Source organism: Triturus cristatus, chromosome 1_2 (assembly GCF_964204655.1).
Source record: "Triturus cristatus chromosome 1_2, aTriCri1.1, whole genome shotgun sequence".
NCBI classification, from domain to species: domain Eukaryota; kingdom Metazoa; phylum Chordata; class Amphibia; order Caudata; family Salamandridae; genus Triturus; species Triturus cristatus.
Window position 1 is genome coordinate 872,650,773 of NC_140580.1, and position 20,270 is coordinate 872,671,042.

General features: G+C 42.9%; 1 protein-coding gene across 2 annotated transcripts in view; it reads left to right on the forward strand.

Annotated features, from left to right (window-relative positions):
• The window catches only part of PANK4 (pantothenate kinase 4 (inactive)), a 445,012-nt gene that overhangs the window by 333,891 nt on the left and 90,851 nt on the right, over nucleotides 1-20,270 (forward strand). For both annotated transcript variants that reach the window (XM_085609230.1, XM_085609233.1), the window contains exon 15: nucleotides 5,120-5,169. In XM_085609230.1, the coding sequence (XP_085465356.1) occupies nucleotides 5,120-5,169 (50 nt within the window). The remainder of the gene's footprint in view (nucleotides 1-5,119; nucleotides 5,170-20,270) is intronic.

Genomic DNA, 20,270 nt, shown 5'->3' on the forward strand with positions numbered 1-20,270 from the left:
ACACTTTGGGACATGGTGGGTGAGAGCTAACCTGTGGTCTCCAACGACCTACGGCCTTCAGTAGCCCAAACGATTCAAAATGGTTGGGGTACCACCAAATTCTTCATTTGCTCAGTCTGGATACCACAGATTGTCTTGACAGGTCTATGGAAACTAGCCTGATGCTATGGCACAATGCAAGGATAAGGTTCACAGGCCTCCTTAGTGGACATGGCTTTTGTCGACACCTGCCTTTTTGGTAAACGGGCAGACTCCGCCGTGGAAAATTGTAAAGAAAGCGGAGCCACAGCACGTTCTGTGAGTCTCTCTGCCGCAGGCTGGTAATCCCACAACAAACTCTAAGTGCCATGCATCCATCCGGTGGGTGTCTGGATCATCGACTTCTGGAGGAGTGGCCCAACATTACATCCAACTTATGGGTCCTGCCAATTGTCCAGCGGGTCAACGCCCTCCCATTGCATTTCGATCTCCACATCTGCCGCCTACAGCATAAAGCCAGTCAGATGACCACCTGTCAGGCTCATTAGGCCAACAGAGCCATAGAGAGGGTACTGGTCTCGTAAGTGAGGATTGAGTGTTAGTCCCACTACTTCCTTGTGGCCATGCAGGATGTAGGCCTCTGACCTATCCAGGACCTTTGCCCTCTCAACACATTTCTGCTCAAACAGAAATTGAAGTTGCTCACTCTGGGCCAGGTTGTACTTGCCCTCGATTTCAGAGACTGGATAGTGCTGTTGGACCATCATATTTCACATCCCTGTGCTGATGGCCCACAGGCAATGCCTGCAGTTCATAGTGGGCCACAAGCAATTTCACTTTGCTCTGTGCCTGTGGAACTAACTGGATCATCAGGGGACTTCTCTACTGGCACATCACCAGGCAAATGCCAGAAAACTTGGCCGGCAACTACTAGTGGATCATAAATGGGATTTGCACCCATAAGTGGGGCATGACATTGTCTAACAGTGGGGAAATCCTGGGCTAGATCTGTTCGCCACCGCTGAGAATGTGCAGTCAGCAGTTTTGCATGCTGCAGCTTCCCAGAAAGCTCTCCCTCACGATGTTTTCCACATTGAGTGGGGCACGGTACTCCTCTATGCCTTCCTGCCACTACCTCTCCTTCCCCAAGTTCTGAAGAAGATCAGGAAGGACTGTGCTGAAGTTACCTTTGTCGGGTACAGGAAAACAAGGGCCACCCTACTCACATGGAACCAGTGTATCTATTATATAACAAGGAGCAGTGGTTCCTCTGGACATTGTATGTAATATATATGGTACTAGTTAGCACAATGGCAATGTTTTATGTGTTGAGAGATGTCAGATTGAGAAAAAAATATATTCGCAACAAGACAATCACGAATTTACACTGTTTATGTAAATACGTAATCAAATTAATCAAGAAAGGTGTGTGGTGTCCCAAGTGAACATAAAGCCTACATATTAAAGGTGACAGTTTGTGACATAAAATAGGTTTAAAAAATACAAAAACGACCATAGCATAAATATTCAGTAGTTAATAACAAGCTTCTAGTACAATAGTAGGGGCTGAGGCAAGGTTTGTTTTAGAAATGTTGACCGTGTTTCGACCCCACCATCAATAAGGGGTCTCTTCAGGACCTAAAAATGAGGGACACCTGAAAAAATAATATAATAATCAAAGGATAAATAAGTGGGAAAAATTGGAGAAAAGCCTAGACGGTCAGACAGTAGTCAATTGACTCAAGGTTGTACCTGAATTAATATAGATCAACTGTCAGTGTGTAATGTGCACCCCACAAGGAAGTGTATTCTGAGAAAGGTACTCACATGGGGCCCAGCCGGGCACCAATCGGGAGAAGGAAATAAAAAAAGAATTCGTGAGCCATATTGTGATGTGTGACAGAAAATTAGATGAGGACTGGATTGGGCCAACAGGGTGTGTTACCCTGAACCTCTTGGCCTGAGCATCTGTCCTCTGATCAGGCTCCCTCTGTGGTAGTATCTCTGGTTGCAGTAGCAGGGAAGAGTCTTGCATTAGAGTCTGCGTAATCTGCACCTCCATGTGTGAAGACTGAGTGGCAGCAAGTGAGTTCTTTGGATGTTCCTCCCAAGGTTGATGTCATCCTAGCGGCCAGGTTCCCTTCCACAAAATCGATTATGCTGGCCACTGGGACAAGTTTGCGACACCGTGTGGTACCTGATAGTTTAAACCCATTTCATGCAAAACTGTTGGTTGTGTTTACTTTGTCCTTTTTCCTGGAAAAACTGGTGCTGGACTCAGGCTGCGTTTCTACCCAAAGTGTTGATTGATACCTTTCCATGTTAAACGAGCCATCATGCTTCTGACCTTCTTTGCTCCGCCTCATCCCTCTTAACCGAACTAAAGCATTTGTTTGGATCCCAATCGTATCCAAGAACATCAGATGGATGATCAGCTCTTTGCGGTGTTCTATACCGTAATGAAGGGCTAGGTGGTACATAAAAAGACCATTTCGCGATGGATAGCCTTCTGCATTAAGATTTGCTATGCATTTGTTAATAAGCAACCTTCAGAAGGTCTAAGAGCTCACTCCACCAGAGCCACAGCTGCCAAATCTGATTTAGCTTGTGGATTGTCTACCCTTGATATGTCAGACAGCTACATGGGAATCTGTTCATACATTCACAAAGAACTGCTGCTTTGATAGTCCAGTCCGTCTAGATATGCAATTTGCCCTCTCGGTCTTGCGGGACTTTTTAGTCTGAGCAATTCCACAGATCCACCACCTAGGGAGGTTCTTCATTGATATCTATTCCTGAGATGACATTTCTGTAGTTTGAAGTACCCATCAGTTACCTTTGGTAACGCTCTTTTTGGTGGATACTCGAGTCTAGCTACAGGCAGGATCCTTCCCCCACCCCCAGCTCCCCTCATTCACCCCTCCACCTGTTTTTGTGGTATTGGCTCCTCTATCTAAAATGATCCCATCTAGGTTCATCTAAAAGGTCCACATCAGAGAGTGCAAAAGAGTTTGTGAAACAAACTGAGATCAGCTTGCATGGGTGGTGTTTATATGTGGCTCTGCTCATCACTAGTCTTATGTCACCACCTACTGGTGCACAGAAGCACTGCTTTTGAGTCTTCCGAATCCAGTCTGGCACTTGGGGGAAACTCATAAGGTAAGGACTCTGCTGTTCTATCATCCAGCAGAAAGAGCTTTACTGAAGGTAAGTAATTTGTTCATTCGAGTAATACAAATATGCTGCATTGTGGAAACAAATTGCCCATGTATTAGCGTTATTTTACACCAGTGTGATTCTCATGACCAGTTCTGATAAGCAACCAGGGAAATGAGGACTATGTTAACATTTTTCTCACTCACTGTGTAAGTCTCCCATATTTTGCTGGTAGGAATGATGAAACAGCGGTATATTCATGGACTTGGACTGAAGACAGAATGAGAGTTCTGCACATTGCAGACATTTAAGGGATATGTGGCTTGACTACTTTTCCTCTGAAAGGCAGACAGTGTAGGTTTCGGTTATTTATATGACGGGTATATCCATTGCATTCTGTTTCTTATTTTCCTTTGCTATGCTCTGATACTTATTGCAATAATGGTTTGCAATTTTCTGAACAGTATACTAGTGTAGAATAAACATTTGTACATACACCATTGTTGTTTGCTGATTTCTCTGAACAGAAGTAGTGGAGGTGCCTTCTTAGGGTCCCTTCATCAAAAAACAAGAGCTCCGCATACGTCCCTGCGAACCGGGTATAGCTAGTTGGTTTCGGCACAATTGTTCACAAAGAACTCGTTTAGATAAAAAAAATATATTTTCTGCAAGTTCCTACTATCTTGCAGCGATTTAAGCGAAGTTCACAATTGATAGGCAATTTGTTCAAAAACGTATAAGTTTCTTTTAAGTTCCATTTGGTTTATGACTTCAGAGAGAAACATATGACTGGGGAGAAAACAGCCCAACAGAAATTTATATTCAACACTCACCTCAGCCGAAGCGAGTGCTTTTTATTTGCAACTACAACTTATGGTAATAAAAAACTATACATAATACATTTCTACAGTATATTAACACTATGTACATATTTATTAAGAGAAAATTGTGACTTATGTGACCCCAGTGAAGTGACCATAACCAACAAATGAATAAAGCTAAAGTGACGATTTTTAAAACATCAGGTTGGTTATTTGAGTTAAAAGGATGTACTTTAAGGTTTCAGAATTAATCATAGAGTCCTAAAGTGTGTTCTAGTGTTATTCTTCTGGGGCCTGTAAATGTGATAGGGGATTAATGTTGTTGCAAATAATTGGTGTGGGCTGTTAATTCATAAAGAGGACATGAGCTTACCCAAGGCACTTCAATGTATGGCAGAGCGCAATACTATTTCAGTCATCCAACATCAAAGCATCAACAATGGGTGCAGCCTTTGGTAACCTTCCAAGGAACAGACTGCCCTCGGTTGGTATTGGATGATAAACTGAAACAATGGTGAACAAAATTAATTACCATGATCTTCTAAAAAATAATTGGAAAAGAGTAATGGACCAGTTCCCAACTCACCAGGTAAGAATTATACTCTAGATTAGATTGGAATATAATTCTGAAGTCATAAACCAAAATGGAACTTAAAAGAAACTTATACGTTTTTGAACATATTGACTGTATCAATCGTGAACTTCGCTTAAATTGCTGCAAGATAGTAGGAACTTGCGGAAAATATATATTTTTTATCTAAATGTGTTCCTTGTGAACAATTGTGCTGAAGCTGACTTTATTAGGGTCCCTGGCAGGTGTGATTTAGTCTCCAGACAAGCTTCTTCCAGTGAAGTAGCCAAAAGTGGGACAGTGAAACCCGTGTCTGTTTTCCCAGTTCATCTGTGCCAAAAACAATTGCAAAAGTCCATGGATCCCATGAAATTTGCTTTGGGGTCTAATTCTTTGGCAGGCATCACTACAACACCTCTTTGGAAAGTCAGTCTATTTGAGCCGTAAATAAATTCATAATAATATAACAGTGCAATAACTTAAAGACCGTAAGCATTTTTCTAGTTTTAAATGGTTTCTTGTGTGGTATTACTGTAAGAGGATTCCTGTATTCATCCAAGTTGATAATGTTCTGATTTCTTTTGTTCTACAGAACGTCCATGGCTGGTAGATTCCTACAGCGAGTGGATAGAAAGATTGAAGGTAATACCTCTTTTTACCATAATTGAGGTGTCTGGCATGTAAATAAGCTGCTTACGGAAATTTTGGAGTTTGGGCCAAACTGTTCCCATTGGAGCAGGACCAAGGTAGATTTGCATGTGACTGGGTTTAGTCTGAGGTAGCATGGTGTGCAAAAAAACGATGAACTGGAGTACAGCCCTGAGTAATTACCTGCGGCTTAGGTTAAGTCAAGCACTCCCTCTATCACTTTTTTGTATTCTTCATTGCAACTTCCTGTGTGTGATGGGTTATCACAGATGTGGGATCCCGTGCTCACTCTGCTACTGAGGACATGCAGAATCCGACTGAAGAGGCCCACTACTTTCTCCTCTCACCTTTTCCTATCTAGATCTCCATCTTTCTCTGCTCTTTTTACACACTGACCCCTTCTCCCACATGTTCCCCTTTCCTTCACCTATGTTGCTGTCTTTTCCTTCACCTTTCATTTGTAATACCATTTTAATCCTGGTACATCTCTCCCACGTCACCTTGCTTACCCCTCCATTTCATCTCCTTATTTTAATCTTCTCTTCTTGCACCTTTCGCCTTCTATCATTTTTTACCTCTTCCTCATCTCATCTTTTCCTTTCTATTTTTCTCTGCTCCCTTTACAAACTGACCTCCTTCTCCCACATGTCCCCCCTTCCTTCACCCATGTTACTGTCTTTTCCTTCCCCTTTCATTTATAATACACATTTAATCTCTCTAGATTTCTCCCATGTCACTTTCATGCCTCTCTGAATTCTCCTCCCTCCTCATACTCTTCTTTCTTGTCTATTCTCCCCTCTCTTTTGCTCTCCATATATTTTACTCTTGTTCCATGTCTCCCTCAAGGCTTTCCTTCCACACTTTGACACAGCGGCCACCCGTCCTTTCTCTTCATACCCCGCAACACATGATCAACAACCATATTCTACACTCTCCCATGGCGACAATATTATTGTTACAGACTACACCCCTTTCTGTCATGCCAGATGCGTGACTATGCACACCCCCTACTCTCATCACAATCTTCTATCACAGTACGTTCCACCATAAGTCACTCTCCCAATAGCCAGATTGGGCTGTCTCTCATCCTTTTCTATCTCCCCCACCATTCTCAGGTCACTCTTTTTTTCTGCATCCAGGGTTGTACCCCCATCTGACACACTACCCTCCTAATGACCTCTTCTTTTCACCAACTCCTCAGTTTCGCTATGCTCCCTCAGCGCCCCATCCTTCCTCATTCTTTCTCCACATTATACAGTCTTCACCCCCTTTACCTTGCCACCTGTGGTCTTCTACAATTCTCAATCATCCTCATGCCCAAACTCCACATCTTGCTCTATGCAAAATAAAATGTTTACGCTAGGCCTTATTGGTCACCTCAAGCCCCTTGCTCCACCAAACACTCCACCTCATGCCCCACATTCCGCCTCACTCACCTCCTCTTTTTCACACTTCAACTTTTATTTCACGCCCCATGCTCTGGTTCCCCACTCCCCATTGCCAGTGCTCTTCCTCATGTACCTTAATGCATCATGCACCCCCCACGCTCCAACTCGTGGTAACACTCTGCCTCATGCTCCATGTTCCTCAAGCACAGCCACACCCTACAGTATGGCTCAGCCCTATACTTAAACTCATTCTCCAACTCGCTCTGGGCTGCAGGTTGCACTTGATAATTAGTTGTATTTCTTTTTATTTATTTGTACCATCCACCTTCACACCAAAGCACTCATAAATTAACATGTTGCACCACACACAAATCATGATCTCGCCTCTAATACGAAGCATACCTATGCAACACAATATGGCAACACTCTGCCTCGTGCCTCAAGCACTGCCACACCCTACAATATGGCTCAGCCCTATACTTAAACTCATGCTCCAACTCACACTGGGCTGCAGGTTGTGCATGAGCAGTAGTTATATCTCTTTTTATGTTCGAGGTATGTGGGCTGCTGAATTCATATCTGTGCATAGATCGCCGCCTAGTGTTGGGTCCGGATGTTTGCACGTTGTTGTCCTGGAAGAGTCTTCGAAGTATCCTGGGATAGGTGGCTCCTCCCCTGGACTACAGTGCGCATGGGCATCCTCTCCATCCTCAGATTGTTTTTTTCCGCCATTGGGTTCGGATGTGCTATCTTGACTCAAGTTAGGAAAATCTTTTTTCAGGCCAAAAGGCCTTTAGTTCGCGTCGGTACTGTTCTCGATCGGTATCGATAGTATCTTTGTTAGTTTACTAACTTACAGAACAAACTTTCGCATCTTACCAGACCGTCGATTCGACATCAACGATGGAATCGAGGACACCATTCAAGAGGTGTCCGGTATGCAATGCGAAATATCCCCACGTCGACGTCCATCCGGTGTGCAACAAATGCCTTTCACCGGATCACGACGAATCTACATGCATGGCCTGTGCCAGATTTCGATCCAAGAAGACTCTACGGAATCGACGAGCGGCGAGACTCGAGGCGCAGCAAGCGGCACCGGCCCCGGCCGACATCTTCAACGCCGAGACCGAAGATGTCGAAGAAGTGGAGAACCTACCCTCCAGTCCCGTTTCCGAACATGACTCCGGATCGGAAGACGTCGACGAAACACTCTTTCGCAGAGATGAAGACGACACCGAGGTAGGAGACTACAATGAGGCCTTAGGGGCCGAAGAGAGTAGCTCCGGTGACGAGCAAGGCCTACCCGTTCAGACTGAAGAAAGCCCAGTGCAACAGTCTATGGCTCCGGTCGAGGGATCGCCTTCGGGCCTTACCCAAGACCTATCCCGCAGTTCTTCGGCCCCGCCCTCGGGCCCGGCCTCGGACATTCAGCGGCAGCCATTAATGCCCAAAACGGCTGGTTTCCCTTCTTCGAAACCGAAAGCTGTATTGGTTCAATTGAAACCGAAACCGAGAGTGGCGCTGGTCGGATCGAGGCCCTCCACACCTTCGACGCCAGCAAAACACATCGGCACCGAGCGCACCAAACGAGACTTCGGTGCCGAACTCGAAGCGGCCGACGTCGGAGTCGACATAAGGAAGAAGGCCTTCGGTACCAAACCTGCTCGGCTACCGGCACCGACGCAATCGACTCCGACCCCAAAGGTCAAACAGCCTGCTGCGTCTCACACCGCTTCCACGGCGACACCAAAGCCATTCGTGATCCTCTCTTGTTCAGGAAATCCCTGAAGACCTTGCTGTTTTGATGAATGTCCTGGGATGGTTGCCTTTTCTGCTGTCAGCGCCGGGACACTCCTGAGTATCTGTGCGCTCAATAAATTCAAATAACATAACAACATAACATAACAAAGCCACACTCATCGAAGAAGTCGACGGCCATTCCCGCCCCTCGACTCGATGACCCACCGGCGCCGAAAAAATCCACGACCGCCTCAACAGAACCGGTCGGTGCAAAAGAATCGAGGGCGCTCCAGACGCGACCCATTGCTGCGCAAAGCACCAAAAAGAAAATGGTCCTCCAGGACACGTCGGGCTCCGAACCAATTAAAGCTCCAGCAGCCTCTTCGACACCAGCCAACATTACTTTTGGCCTGCCACCATCCACGGCCCCGAAACTCTTCCAAATCAGGACATTGGGTGACCCATACCACGATCACGCCTGCCGAACGCTCTGCGGAGACGTCTCCATCGCATCTAATCGACGCCGACACCGGCAGGATGATTATCCACAAACGGAAAATAACTTCGGAGCCGGCTTTGGACTCCTTCAGGATTCCACTTAAAAGAAAGCTGCCTGTGGCTTCAGAACCAGTTCTTTACGAACCTTTCCACTCACCCTACCAGGATCCACAATCCTTCTCTCCCACACACTCCGACACGGATGCGTTGGTGGACTACATGGGTGACCAAGTCCCCTACCCCGGAGACATGGACACTGACGGCCAACAGGACCCTGATCAAACTTGGGATGACCCTCTGGATCCAGGTGCACCTATGGATGCACAAGACCCGCAACTCTATGGAGCAAAAACATCTCCCACAGAGGACACTGCAGCGTTCAACGCTCTAATTGAACGTGCTGCGGCCAATCATGGGGTGCAACTTCACTCGGACACCGTCGAGGACGACTTTCTTATGGATACTTTTGCATCCTCAGAAAGGAATATAAAAACTCTACCCATGTTGAAGGGTGTCCTCAAACCAGCAAAGGACATCTTCAAGGAACCCACCAGGGCAAGAGTGATATACCCCAGGATCGACAAGAAATACAGATCAGCGCCTGGGGACCCTACTTACATCAGAGGCCAATTACCTCTGGATTCCATTGTCGTTGCGAACGCTCGCAAGAGGGCACACTCACAAACAACAGGTGACGCTCCTCCCCCGGACAAAGAGTCCAAGGTGTTAGAGACCTCTGGCAAACGGGTTGCCGCCCAGGCAGCCAACATATGGCGCATTGCCAATACTCAAGCACTCCTCGCTCGCTACGATAGAGCACACTACGACACATTAGAGCAACTAATCCAACATCTCCCTGACCAATACAGAGAAGGTGCAGAGATCCTCATCAGGGAGGGACGGCTCCTCACAAACGCATCCATCAAGTGTGCGCTGGATGCCGCAGACACAGCTGCCAGGGCCATAAACACTAGCGTCATGCTGCGACGACATGCCTGGTTACGAATCTCCGGATTCAAACCTGAGGTGCAAAACAACATACTCAACCAGCCTGTCAACCCCGACTATTTATTCGGCCCGGGGGTTGACACCACCCTAGAGAAAATAAAAAAGGACACGGACACTGCAAAGTCCATGGGGGCTCTCCAGACTCAGTCCTTTCGGAGCGGCTCCTTTCGTCGCCCCGGAAACAGAGGAGCAGGTAGAGGACAGGGGTCACAGCAAACATACAACAAGGGCAATACACAAACCACCTACGATAAAAACACCCGGGGTGGATATCGTGGCTCCAGTACAAAGGGCAGAGGACGCGGCTACGGCAACACCAGGTCCTCCCCCAAGAACAAGCAGTGACGCCCTCTCCCTTCCTCCCGACCACATAACACCTGTCGGGGGAAGGCTACAAAGGTTCCTGTCCACGTGGACCTCCATCACCACGGACAGGTGGGTCAAAGATATTGTCAAATACGGTTACTGTCTAGAACTAACCTCCACTCCACCCACAATACCTCCAAAAAACCGTCCTATGTCCTCAGAGCACTTAACGCTCTTACAGCAGGAGGTGCAAAGTATGCTTCTAAAAGGCGCAATAGAGGTCGTACCCGTCCACGAGCAAGGTACGGGGGTGTACTCCCTGTACTTTTTAATACCGAAAAAGGACGGGTCACTCAGACCTATATTAGACCTGCGACCCCTAAACAGATACATTCTTTCCGAGCATTTTCACATGCTCACTCTACAGCAAGTCCTCCCGCTGCTCAAGCAGGGAGACTTTCTAGCCACACTGGACCTCAAGGATGCGTATTTCCACATACCCATTCACCCCTCACACAAAAAATACCTCCGGTTCACTGTTCAAGGGCAGCACTACCAATTCAAAGTCCTTCCCTTCGGCGTGACAACGGCACCAAGGGTGTTTACAAAGTGCCTAGCTACTGTGGCGGCACATCTACGGAGGCAGCACATACACGTCTACCCTTACCTGGACGACTGGCTCGTTCAAGCGAAGTCAGCCCAGCAATGTGCCAGCCACATGTCCCGCACCATTCACCTCCTTCACAGTCTGGGGTTCTCACTGCATTACCCAAAATCCCATCTACAGCCCGCACACGTACAACAGTACCTAGGTGCGACTATAGACACTCTGGCGGCCACAGCTCAGCCAAATTTGGTGAGAATCAACAGCATGCAAATGCTGATTTCCAAGTTCAAACCACAACACTCCCTTCCCGCGCGAGTGTTCATGCTGTTGATAGGCATGATGGCCTCCTGCATCTTCATAGTCCCCCACGCGAGACTACATATGCGCCCGCTTCAGGAGTGCTTAGCACGTCAGTGGAATCAGGCTCAAGGACAGTTGAAAGACCTAGTGTTGGTGAGCGGTCGGGCATACAACTCTCTGCATTGGTGGAATCCACAAAACCTTTGCAAGGGCCGACCATTCCAAGAGCCTGTCCCACAGATAATACTGACGGCGGACGTGTCTCTCCAGGGATGGGGAGCTCATGTACTCCATTACACAGTGCAGGGACTATGGACACAACAACAAAAGAAGATGCACATCAACCTTCTAGAGCTGATGGCAATCTTCCTCGCTATGAAAGCATTCAAAGTACACTTGTGCAACAAAGTCGTGTTGATCCGGACGGACAACATGACTGCCATGTACTACATACAGAAGCAGGGAGGAACACACTCTTCACAGTTGTCTCATCTGGCTCAGAGCATGTGGAAGTGGGCCATTCAAAGGAACATGTTCCTCATGGCAGAACACCTCCCCGGCAAAGACAACCAGATGGCGGATCTGCTCAGCAGACACAGCCACCAGATGCACGAGTGGGAGTTACACCCATCAGTACTCCAACCGTACTTCCAGCAGTGGGGTCATCCAGAGATAGACCTATTCGCGACAAGCGAAAACGCAAAATGCCAAAGCTTTGCCGCCAGGTTCCCACATCCGCAGTCGCAGGGCAATGCGATATGGTTGAACTGGTCCGGCAGATTTGCGTACGCTTTTCCCCCAGCACCACTGATACCGCTGGTGGCACGCAAACTGCGTCAACACTCACTGACGCTCGTCCTGGTTGCTCCAACGTGGGCACGCCAGCCGTGGTACACCACCTTTCTCGAACTTTCCGTGGTGCCCCATCAAAGGCTGCGGGTCAAACCCGAGCATTTGACGCAGAACCATGGAGAGATTCAGCACCCAGATCCACAACAGCTGAACCTGGCAATCTGGCTCCTGAAGTCCTAGAGTTTGGCTACCTAAACCTGCCACCTGACTGTATGGACATCATTAAGGAGGCCAGGAGACCCACTACCAGAGCTTGCTATGCAGCAAAATGGAAGAGGTTCGTCATTTATTGCAATAATAATGACATTAACCCGCTAGACGCATCCATCCAAAACATTATTTGTTACCTATTACACCTATACCGATGCAATCTGGCGTACACCTCTATACGTGTCCATTTGACCGCAATATCAGCCTATCTGCAGACCAGGCAGCACCTCTCTCTATTCAGAGTGCTTGCCATCAAAGCATTCTTGGAAGGACTCAAACGAGTCATTCCACCAAGCCACCCACCGGCTCCGATGGGGAACCTCAACTTGGTCCTCACACGCCTGATGGGTCCACCCTTTGAACCTCTACACTCATGCGAGATTCAATTCCTTACCTGGAAAGTAGCTTTCCTAGTAGCGATCACTTCTTTGAGAAGAGTTAGTGAACTCCAGGCACTAACCGTTCAAGAGCCATTTATACAGGTTCACGCCAACAGGGTCGTACTACGTACCAACCCCAAATTCATGCCAAAGGTGGTATCGCAGTTCCACATGAATCAAACCATTGAACTGCCCGTTTTCTTCCAAAACCCACAAACTGTCGCAGAAAGGGCACTCCATACACTAGATGTCAAAAGGGCCCTCATGTATTATATCGACAGGACCAAACTCTTTAGGAAAACACAACAACTTTTCGTTGCCTTTGCCCCACACCACAAAGGTAACGCTATCTCTAAAGCAGGAATAGCCAGATGGATCGTTAAATGTATTCAAATTTGCTATCAAAAGGCTAAACGCACTTTAACGATTCCCCCACGAGCCCACTCAACACGTAAGTTAGGGGCCTCAATGGCTTTCCTAGGAAACATTCCTTTGCATGACATATGTAGAGCAGCCACCTGGTCCACTACACATACATTTACCAAACACTATTGTGTAGATGTGCAATCAAAACAGCAGGCAGCTGTAGGACAGGCTGTTCTCAAAACTCTTTTTCAGACCGCTGCAGCTGGCACTGGTAGCCGCCGCTAATAAAAGGGCACTGCTATATATTCTATGCACAGATATGAATTCAGCAGCCCACATACCTCGAACTGAATATGCTACTTACCAGTATGCATCTGTTCTTGGCATGTAGGGCTGCTGACATTCATATCGCCCTCCCTCCTCCCCGGCGCCTGTAGCAGCTGCAGCTCTCAGAATTACTGTAAGCATGGTCATCACTTTCTATATCTACTCCATCACTGCCACAATGGCGAAAAACAATCTGAGGATGGAGAGGATGCCCATGCGCACTGTAGTCCAGGGGAGGAGTCACCTATCCCAGGATACTTCGAAGACTCTTCCAGGACAACAACGTGCAAACATCCGGACCCAACACTAGGCGGCGATCTATGCACAGATATGAATGTCAGCAGCCCTACATGCCAAGAACAGATGCATACTGGTAAGTAGCATATTCATTATTCATACCATCCACCTTCACACCAAAACACTCATAAATTAACATGTTGCACCACACACAAATCATAATCTCGCCTCTAACACAAAGCATACCTATGCAACACAAAATGACGAACGCACACCTCAGACCACACCATTATGCACCCCTCTTTAGATGTTCTGCTAACTCACCACATACCCCGGCACACGATCTCAAGCTACAGCCATACAGTGAAATATATTTATGCACAACTTAACTCTCCAGTCCTGTGAGGGCAGATGGAGATTAATGCTAGACAAGACTCTTGCGACCCCTCTTTTACGCAGATTGGTAGGTTAGTTTGGTCAAATCAAAACCCTTTTGCTGATCTTGAAGCTATATTATGAAGTAAAATTGCAAGTACCAGACTTCTGCTGTTCTAAAATTCTGGAAATGACGACATGACCTAAATGTACAAATACCATAGCAAGCAAATAGGGGGTTCACTGCACACCGTGCAAAACGTATTATTGGAAATGAAACAACAAGACTTGGGGCAGAGAAAACTAGACCTGGAAGCATGGGATAGGACTGGCTATGGTAGGGATGCTTAACACTGGGCACTACAAAAAGACATCAATTAAACCTAAGGATCTCAATGGACAGTTACCTTCATCTTCCAACCCACTGTCCCCTCAACGCTCACATAGGTTAGATTGGAAAGTCTCAATACCCACCTGTGCCTAATGAAAAACTGCTTAGGGATATTCCACAAGACTACTCTTGCCGTACTGCCACTCTTATTTACATGTTAGACTACAGACTATAGACCTGCATTCAGAGCAACATGGTCTACTTTGATCCAGCCATTCTTCCAATGGCCCATTTTAGTTTTTGCCATCTACAGTATGGGGCTGGTTTCAGTGTTTAAACATAGCTGATTTTGGTTTCTGTCCTTCGCCTGGATAGTCCACACCTTCCAAACCATCACCCACATCAGGTTGGGATGGAAGTCACATTGGAGAACCTCTTTTGTAGATTGAATTTCATACTATGTGCCAGATGTAAAGACATTGGCGAACACTGCAATGTAAAAGTACTCAGACCATCACCTCACAGCGATTCACCTTGCTAACAATACAATGCTAGGAATATTGAGCAGCCTCCAATCATTCCCACCAACCCTTTCACTGAAGAAACCACACTTCTGTGTATTACAAGCCTCAGGAGACTTTGAGAATTATGATGGATAGCCTAAATATCAGGTGACTTAAAATCTGTCTGTAAAAGAAGACAATAAATTGTACAAATTTTATATGGTTGATGTTATACCTATTAGGACAATGTTGGGTGTTACTAGTTAATACACGTGGCACTTTAGGTCTGCGTGTTGCTCCTGTGGTATATGCATATGCAAATTGTGCGAGCTATTGCTTACATTTGTTTTGCTTTGAAAAAGTGTGTAAAAGTGCCGGAAGTGCAAAAAACTGCACATAAATTAAGGTTTCTGGACAACTTCTGTAGAAGGTTAGAATCCACTTAAAATGCACTGTTCTTGATACGAGTCTGGTACACTTCCAGGAGTCGGCAACCTGTTTACAGCATCCCTTTACATAATGAGGAGGTTGAGTCTCACCACCAGAGTCCACTGTCTTTTTTTAAAACAAAGCAAGCTTTTTTTTTTTTTGTGGAGAAACGCGCGAGCGCGTAAAAACAAGTTGGCCGTCCTCCCGGTGAACTCCGTATCGGAGGGGCCCGTTTTTGACGACAAAGGATTTATTTCCAGTCAGAAGTTTGTGGAAAAGGGTCTAGCTTTCCTATGAAGCCCTACCTACTGCTGTGGTGGTTTTCCCCGATGTTCAGGACGTCAGAAGTAGTGTTTTTCTCCCTCCTGTTTCAGCTTCGAGCTCTGCTTTAAGGTACTGCCCAGATTTCCTCTCAGGGGGGCGGAGCAACTACTCCGGAAAGGGCCTGGCTTTGGCCTAACCACTCCCACAGTCTGTTTTAGCTGCTGCACCAGCTTTTTCTTTGAAGCATTTTTTCTACATTTATCTCCTTTTCCTGCCCTTTGCATTTATTTACTCCTTTCATTTTTATAATAGGAAAATGGAGAATAAAAATGCTCAAAATCCTCATAATAAGAGGAAACAACAGATTTCTCCTCCTCCATTAAAATCTAAAGTGGTGGAACCTAGTGAGCTTTCCTTGGCATTAATTCTTGACAAGCTTCAGGCACTTCGTGCCAACACTGATACCATAGCGTCAGATTAAAAGCCTGCGCAAAGATATGGCTAGTATGTCAATGAAAGTTTCAGATAATTCAATTAAAATATAAGATAACAAGGTTAAAATTGATGCTTTCACACCATTTGTGGCAAACATTTCTCCTATGTCTGCTCTTCTTCTGGACATGGAAAATCGAAATAGGCAATACAATTTGCTTATTTGTTAATTTACCAGAGGATGTTGAAGGTTCTAATTCCAGACTATACTTGGAGAATTTGATACCTGGTCTTTTAAACATTAAATTTCCGGAGAAATTTGAAATCGATAAAACGCAGAGGATTCCATATCATCGCAATCCTCATCGCAATCCTCATCACACTAAGCCGAGACAAATGATTTTTAAGGTTCTGCGTCACCATCATTTGGCCTTGAATAGGAAAGCCGCATGAGAAATTCCATCCTTATTGGTTAATGGTAATACAATTTTTATTCACCAAGACTTCGCTAAAGAGACTTTTAAGATTCGTAAAGAATTCACTGACATTTGTCCTCAATTGAGAAGTCTTGGACTTAAATATGGCCTTTTTGATCCTTCAACAATGCGAATTTGGAAAGATAATTTTTCAAAGTGCTTCCAACGTCTGGAGGATTTAAAATTATTCCTGGAACAACATTCACAGCATTATATGGATACTCATAATTCTGCTACTTGAATATTGCTTTAACATGTATTTCTGACTAATTTTATTGTTCTCTCCACACTGGACTCCAACGATTCGGTCATGCTTGTAAAGCGTGTGTGCGTTTCAAATCTGTTATTAATGTTTATTTGTGATTGTCTTTTATATGTTTGTTTGTCTTTTCTCTTTTCCCTCCTTTTCCTTATACAATGTTCTAGAACTATTATTTTCCATATTTTCCTTCAACTTTTTCTCCCCTTCTTAAATCTTATTTCTTTATACTCTCTATTTTATTATGGCTAATGTTCATAATGTTAAAATAATTTCTTTAAATGTCAAGGGTTTGGGACATCCTGTAAAACGTACAAAGATTTTAGATTATTTAGGAAGTTGTATAGCAGATATTTGTTAAATACAGGAAACGCATATTGAAGATAAAATATTAGATTATATGGAAAAAAAAGTGGGTTGATACTATTATCTCTTCTCCTGCAAAGGGTAGGAAAAATTGTGTTGCTATTCTTTTTGCTAAAAGACTACATTGTCACATTTTAAGTAAATCATTGGATTTAGAAGGTAGATATGTCATAGCTAACAATTTAATTTATGATTGTTTTTACTTAATGTTTATGGTCCAACTACTGGTGATCTTCTGTTTTGGTCTAATCTAACAACTGAAGTACTCAAGTTGGTTAGCGTTCCTCTTATAGTTGGAGGAGACTTCAACCTTATTTCTGATCCTTTATTAGATAGATCTTCTCTCACTAAATTTCAACCTTCAAAAGCTTTCTAACTTTTAAATCTTTCCTTAAAACTACAAAATTGATAGATATTTGGCGATTCCATTTTCCTACGGGAAAAATGTTTACCTTTTTCTCTAACCCACATAACTCACATTCGAGACTTGATTATTTACCAATTTCCAGACAATTAATTAATTCTGTGGTTACTCCTACTATTGGTAATATTGATATATCGGATCATGCTTAAATATCTTTTGGTTTGCAATTTAATTCAAATTTTAAAACACAATCCAGATGGAGAATGAATACTGGTATTTTTCAATGCACAAAACAAACTGAAAATCATAGATGCTCTTCAAGATTACTTTCGTCCTAACCCAGAACGTTCTACATCCATGGTGAATAGATGGGACGCGTTTAAACTTATATTAGAGGTGCTTCTATTTCTCTAATGGCACATGAAAAGAAAACTTTTAATGTAAGAATTAAAGAATTGGATAAGCAAATTGCAAAATGTAAAAGACTTTTTATTACTTCCAATGATCCCCAATATAGGTTGAAATTGCAAAAACTTAGTTATGAATTTAATTCCATCCTTAGCAGAAGAGCTGGTATTCAACTCTCCAATTGTAAAGCCAAATTCTGTTTTAATGCTAACATATCTGGACAGCTTTTAGCCAATTATCTACTCATTAAAAAAGATAAAACTCAAATAAATTTGATTTATGACCCCAATGGGAAAATTGCCCTATCGCAAAATGATATTGTTAATTAATTTCTAAATTATTACACTACTTTATATAATAAACCTAACTTTGATGATTCTTCTTTAATTGATTCTTTTTTATCTACATGTGCATTACCCAAGATTTCCCTTTTAACAAAAAATTATTTAGATTTGCCCATTACTGTAGATTAAATTCGATTAGCCATTAAATCTATAAAACAAAATAAATCACCAGGAACAGATGGCATTCCAGCAGAATTTTATAAGGAATTTCAAATACAACTTATTCCTCATTTATTTAAATTATTTACCTTTCTTAGCTCCACAAGGCCTACTACAGGTTCTTTTACTGAAGCTTTAATTGTTGTATTACCCAAACCAAATAAAGACCCTAATCAAATTATCGTCCTATTTCCTTAATGAATCAAGATTGTAAGCTCTATGCCAAAATACTTGCACCTAGGTTAACCTCGTTTTTTAGATTCTATCATCCATCCAGATCAGTCTGGGTTTATGAGAAATAGATATTCTGCAAATAATACAAGAACATTATTACATGTTATAGAACAAGGGTCCAGTTTACCTTTACCATCAGGAGTGTTTGCATTAGATGCTGAAAAAACCTTCAATCAAGTTCATTGGCAGTTTTTATTTTTTATTTGCATTTAATTTTGGTGGCATATTTATTTGTATAATATGTGCTCTTTATTCTACCCCTGCAGCTCGTTGATTTATTAATGGCCAAACTTCAAACCAATTTTCTCTTTTCAGAGGTACAAGACAGGGTTGTCCCCGCTCCTATTACTTCTTGTTATTGAACCTTTGCTTGTTTCCATTAGGAAATGTAATGATCTACTGGCATTAATATTAAGGAGGTTACTGTTAAAACGTTAGCATGTGCAGATGATGTACTTTTATTTATTAGCAATCTTATCTCCTCTTTCCCTCCTTTATTTGAGATTATTTCATGTTATTCCAAGCTTTCTGGTTATAAGTTAAATACTAATAAAACTGAACGTTTTCCTATAAATATTCATTGCAACCCAGAAATCTTACCCATGAAGAATATAATTTGGCAAAGAGATACATTTAAATACCTAGGCATTTTATTTTCATTTTCTATGAAAACCACAATATCATTAAATTGTGATTCTATTTTAAGTAACATTGAAGATAAAATATCCAAATGGTCTTACCTTCATCTTTCGTGGTGGGGAAAATGGACTCCATAAAAATGACTATAGCACCAAAACTTTTTTATTCCCTAGCCATGATGCCTACCCAATTTCCTATGAAGTTTTTATAAAGATGAGATCGACTCCTTTCCAAATTTCTTTTCAGCAATAAAGCACCTCGTATTAGTTATAAAAAAACTAAAATTGCCTTAATGTAATGGAGGTTATGGTGTGCCAGATTTTTTTGTTATCATAAAGCTTTTATATTAAAGCAAAGTTCTCTTTGGTTTAATCATTCTCATTTGGTTAATCCCCCTGCATGGCTATCTATAGAAAAGAGTTTATTAGATCAGTTTCCTTTACCTTCTTTGTTAACTATGGCCTATAAATCAATATTTTTTAATAAATCTGTTATTTTAAAATCCACCAAGTTAATATTACATGATTTCTATAAAAGTTTTCAATCAGCCATGTCCATTACTGAAGATATGTTTTTATGGTATAATTCACGCATAAAACTTACTAAAAATGTTAGATTTTGGCGTTCATGGATTAAAGCTGGTATTTTTTGCCTCAAAGATATCTATTATAATAATGCTTTTATCTCTTTTGATGATCTACAGAAAATGTTGTATTTACTTTCCTCTGATTTCCTCAAATATGAATTTTTATGCAATTCTATTTTATATTCATTTCCTCATTATATACCGTCTAATGCTAAATCAGATTTATCAATTAATATTGAAACTCTTTCCACTTTGTCTCATGGTGTTTCAATATTGTACAAAAAGATGATTACATTTAAAGGTAACAACATTAATGTGCTTTTGACATTTTGGAATAATGAGCTTTATCTCGCGAAACATGGAAAAATATTTGGCATAATAATATTTCAGGATGGTTACCTGTTTCTCTTTATTAAACAAACTCATATTTGATATAATTGTCTATGGTCTCCACTGAGATTGTTTCAAGATAAATTCCTTCCGACTTCCAAGTGTTGGCACTGTAATTTGCATACTGGTTCGTTAAAACATATGCTTTTTGAATGTCCTTCTATATTTAAATTTTGGACTAAAGTTTGGGATGTTATAAAAAAAAAATACTCAATATTCATTATGATTTATCATTTAATTTGTAAATCTTTCGTTCTTTCTAAAAAATTAATGGACTTAAACTTTTTAATTTCCTGTTATCAGCAGCTTTAAAA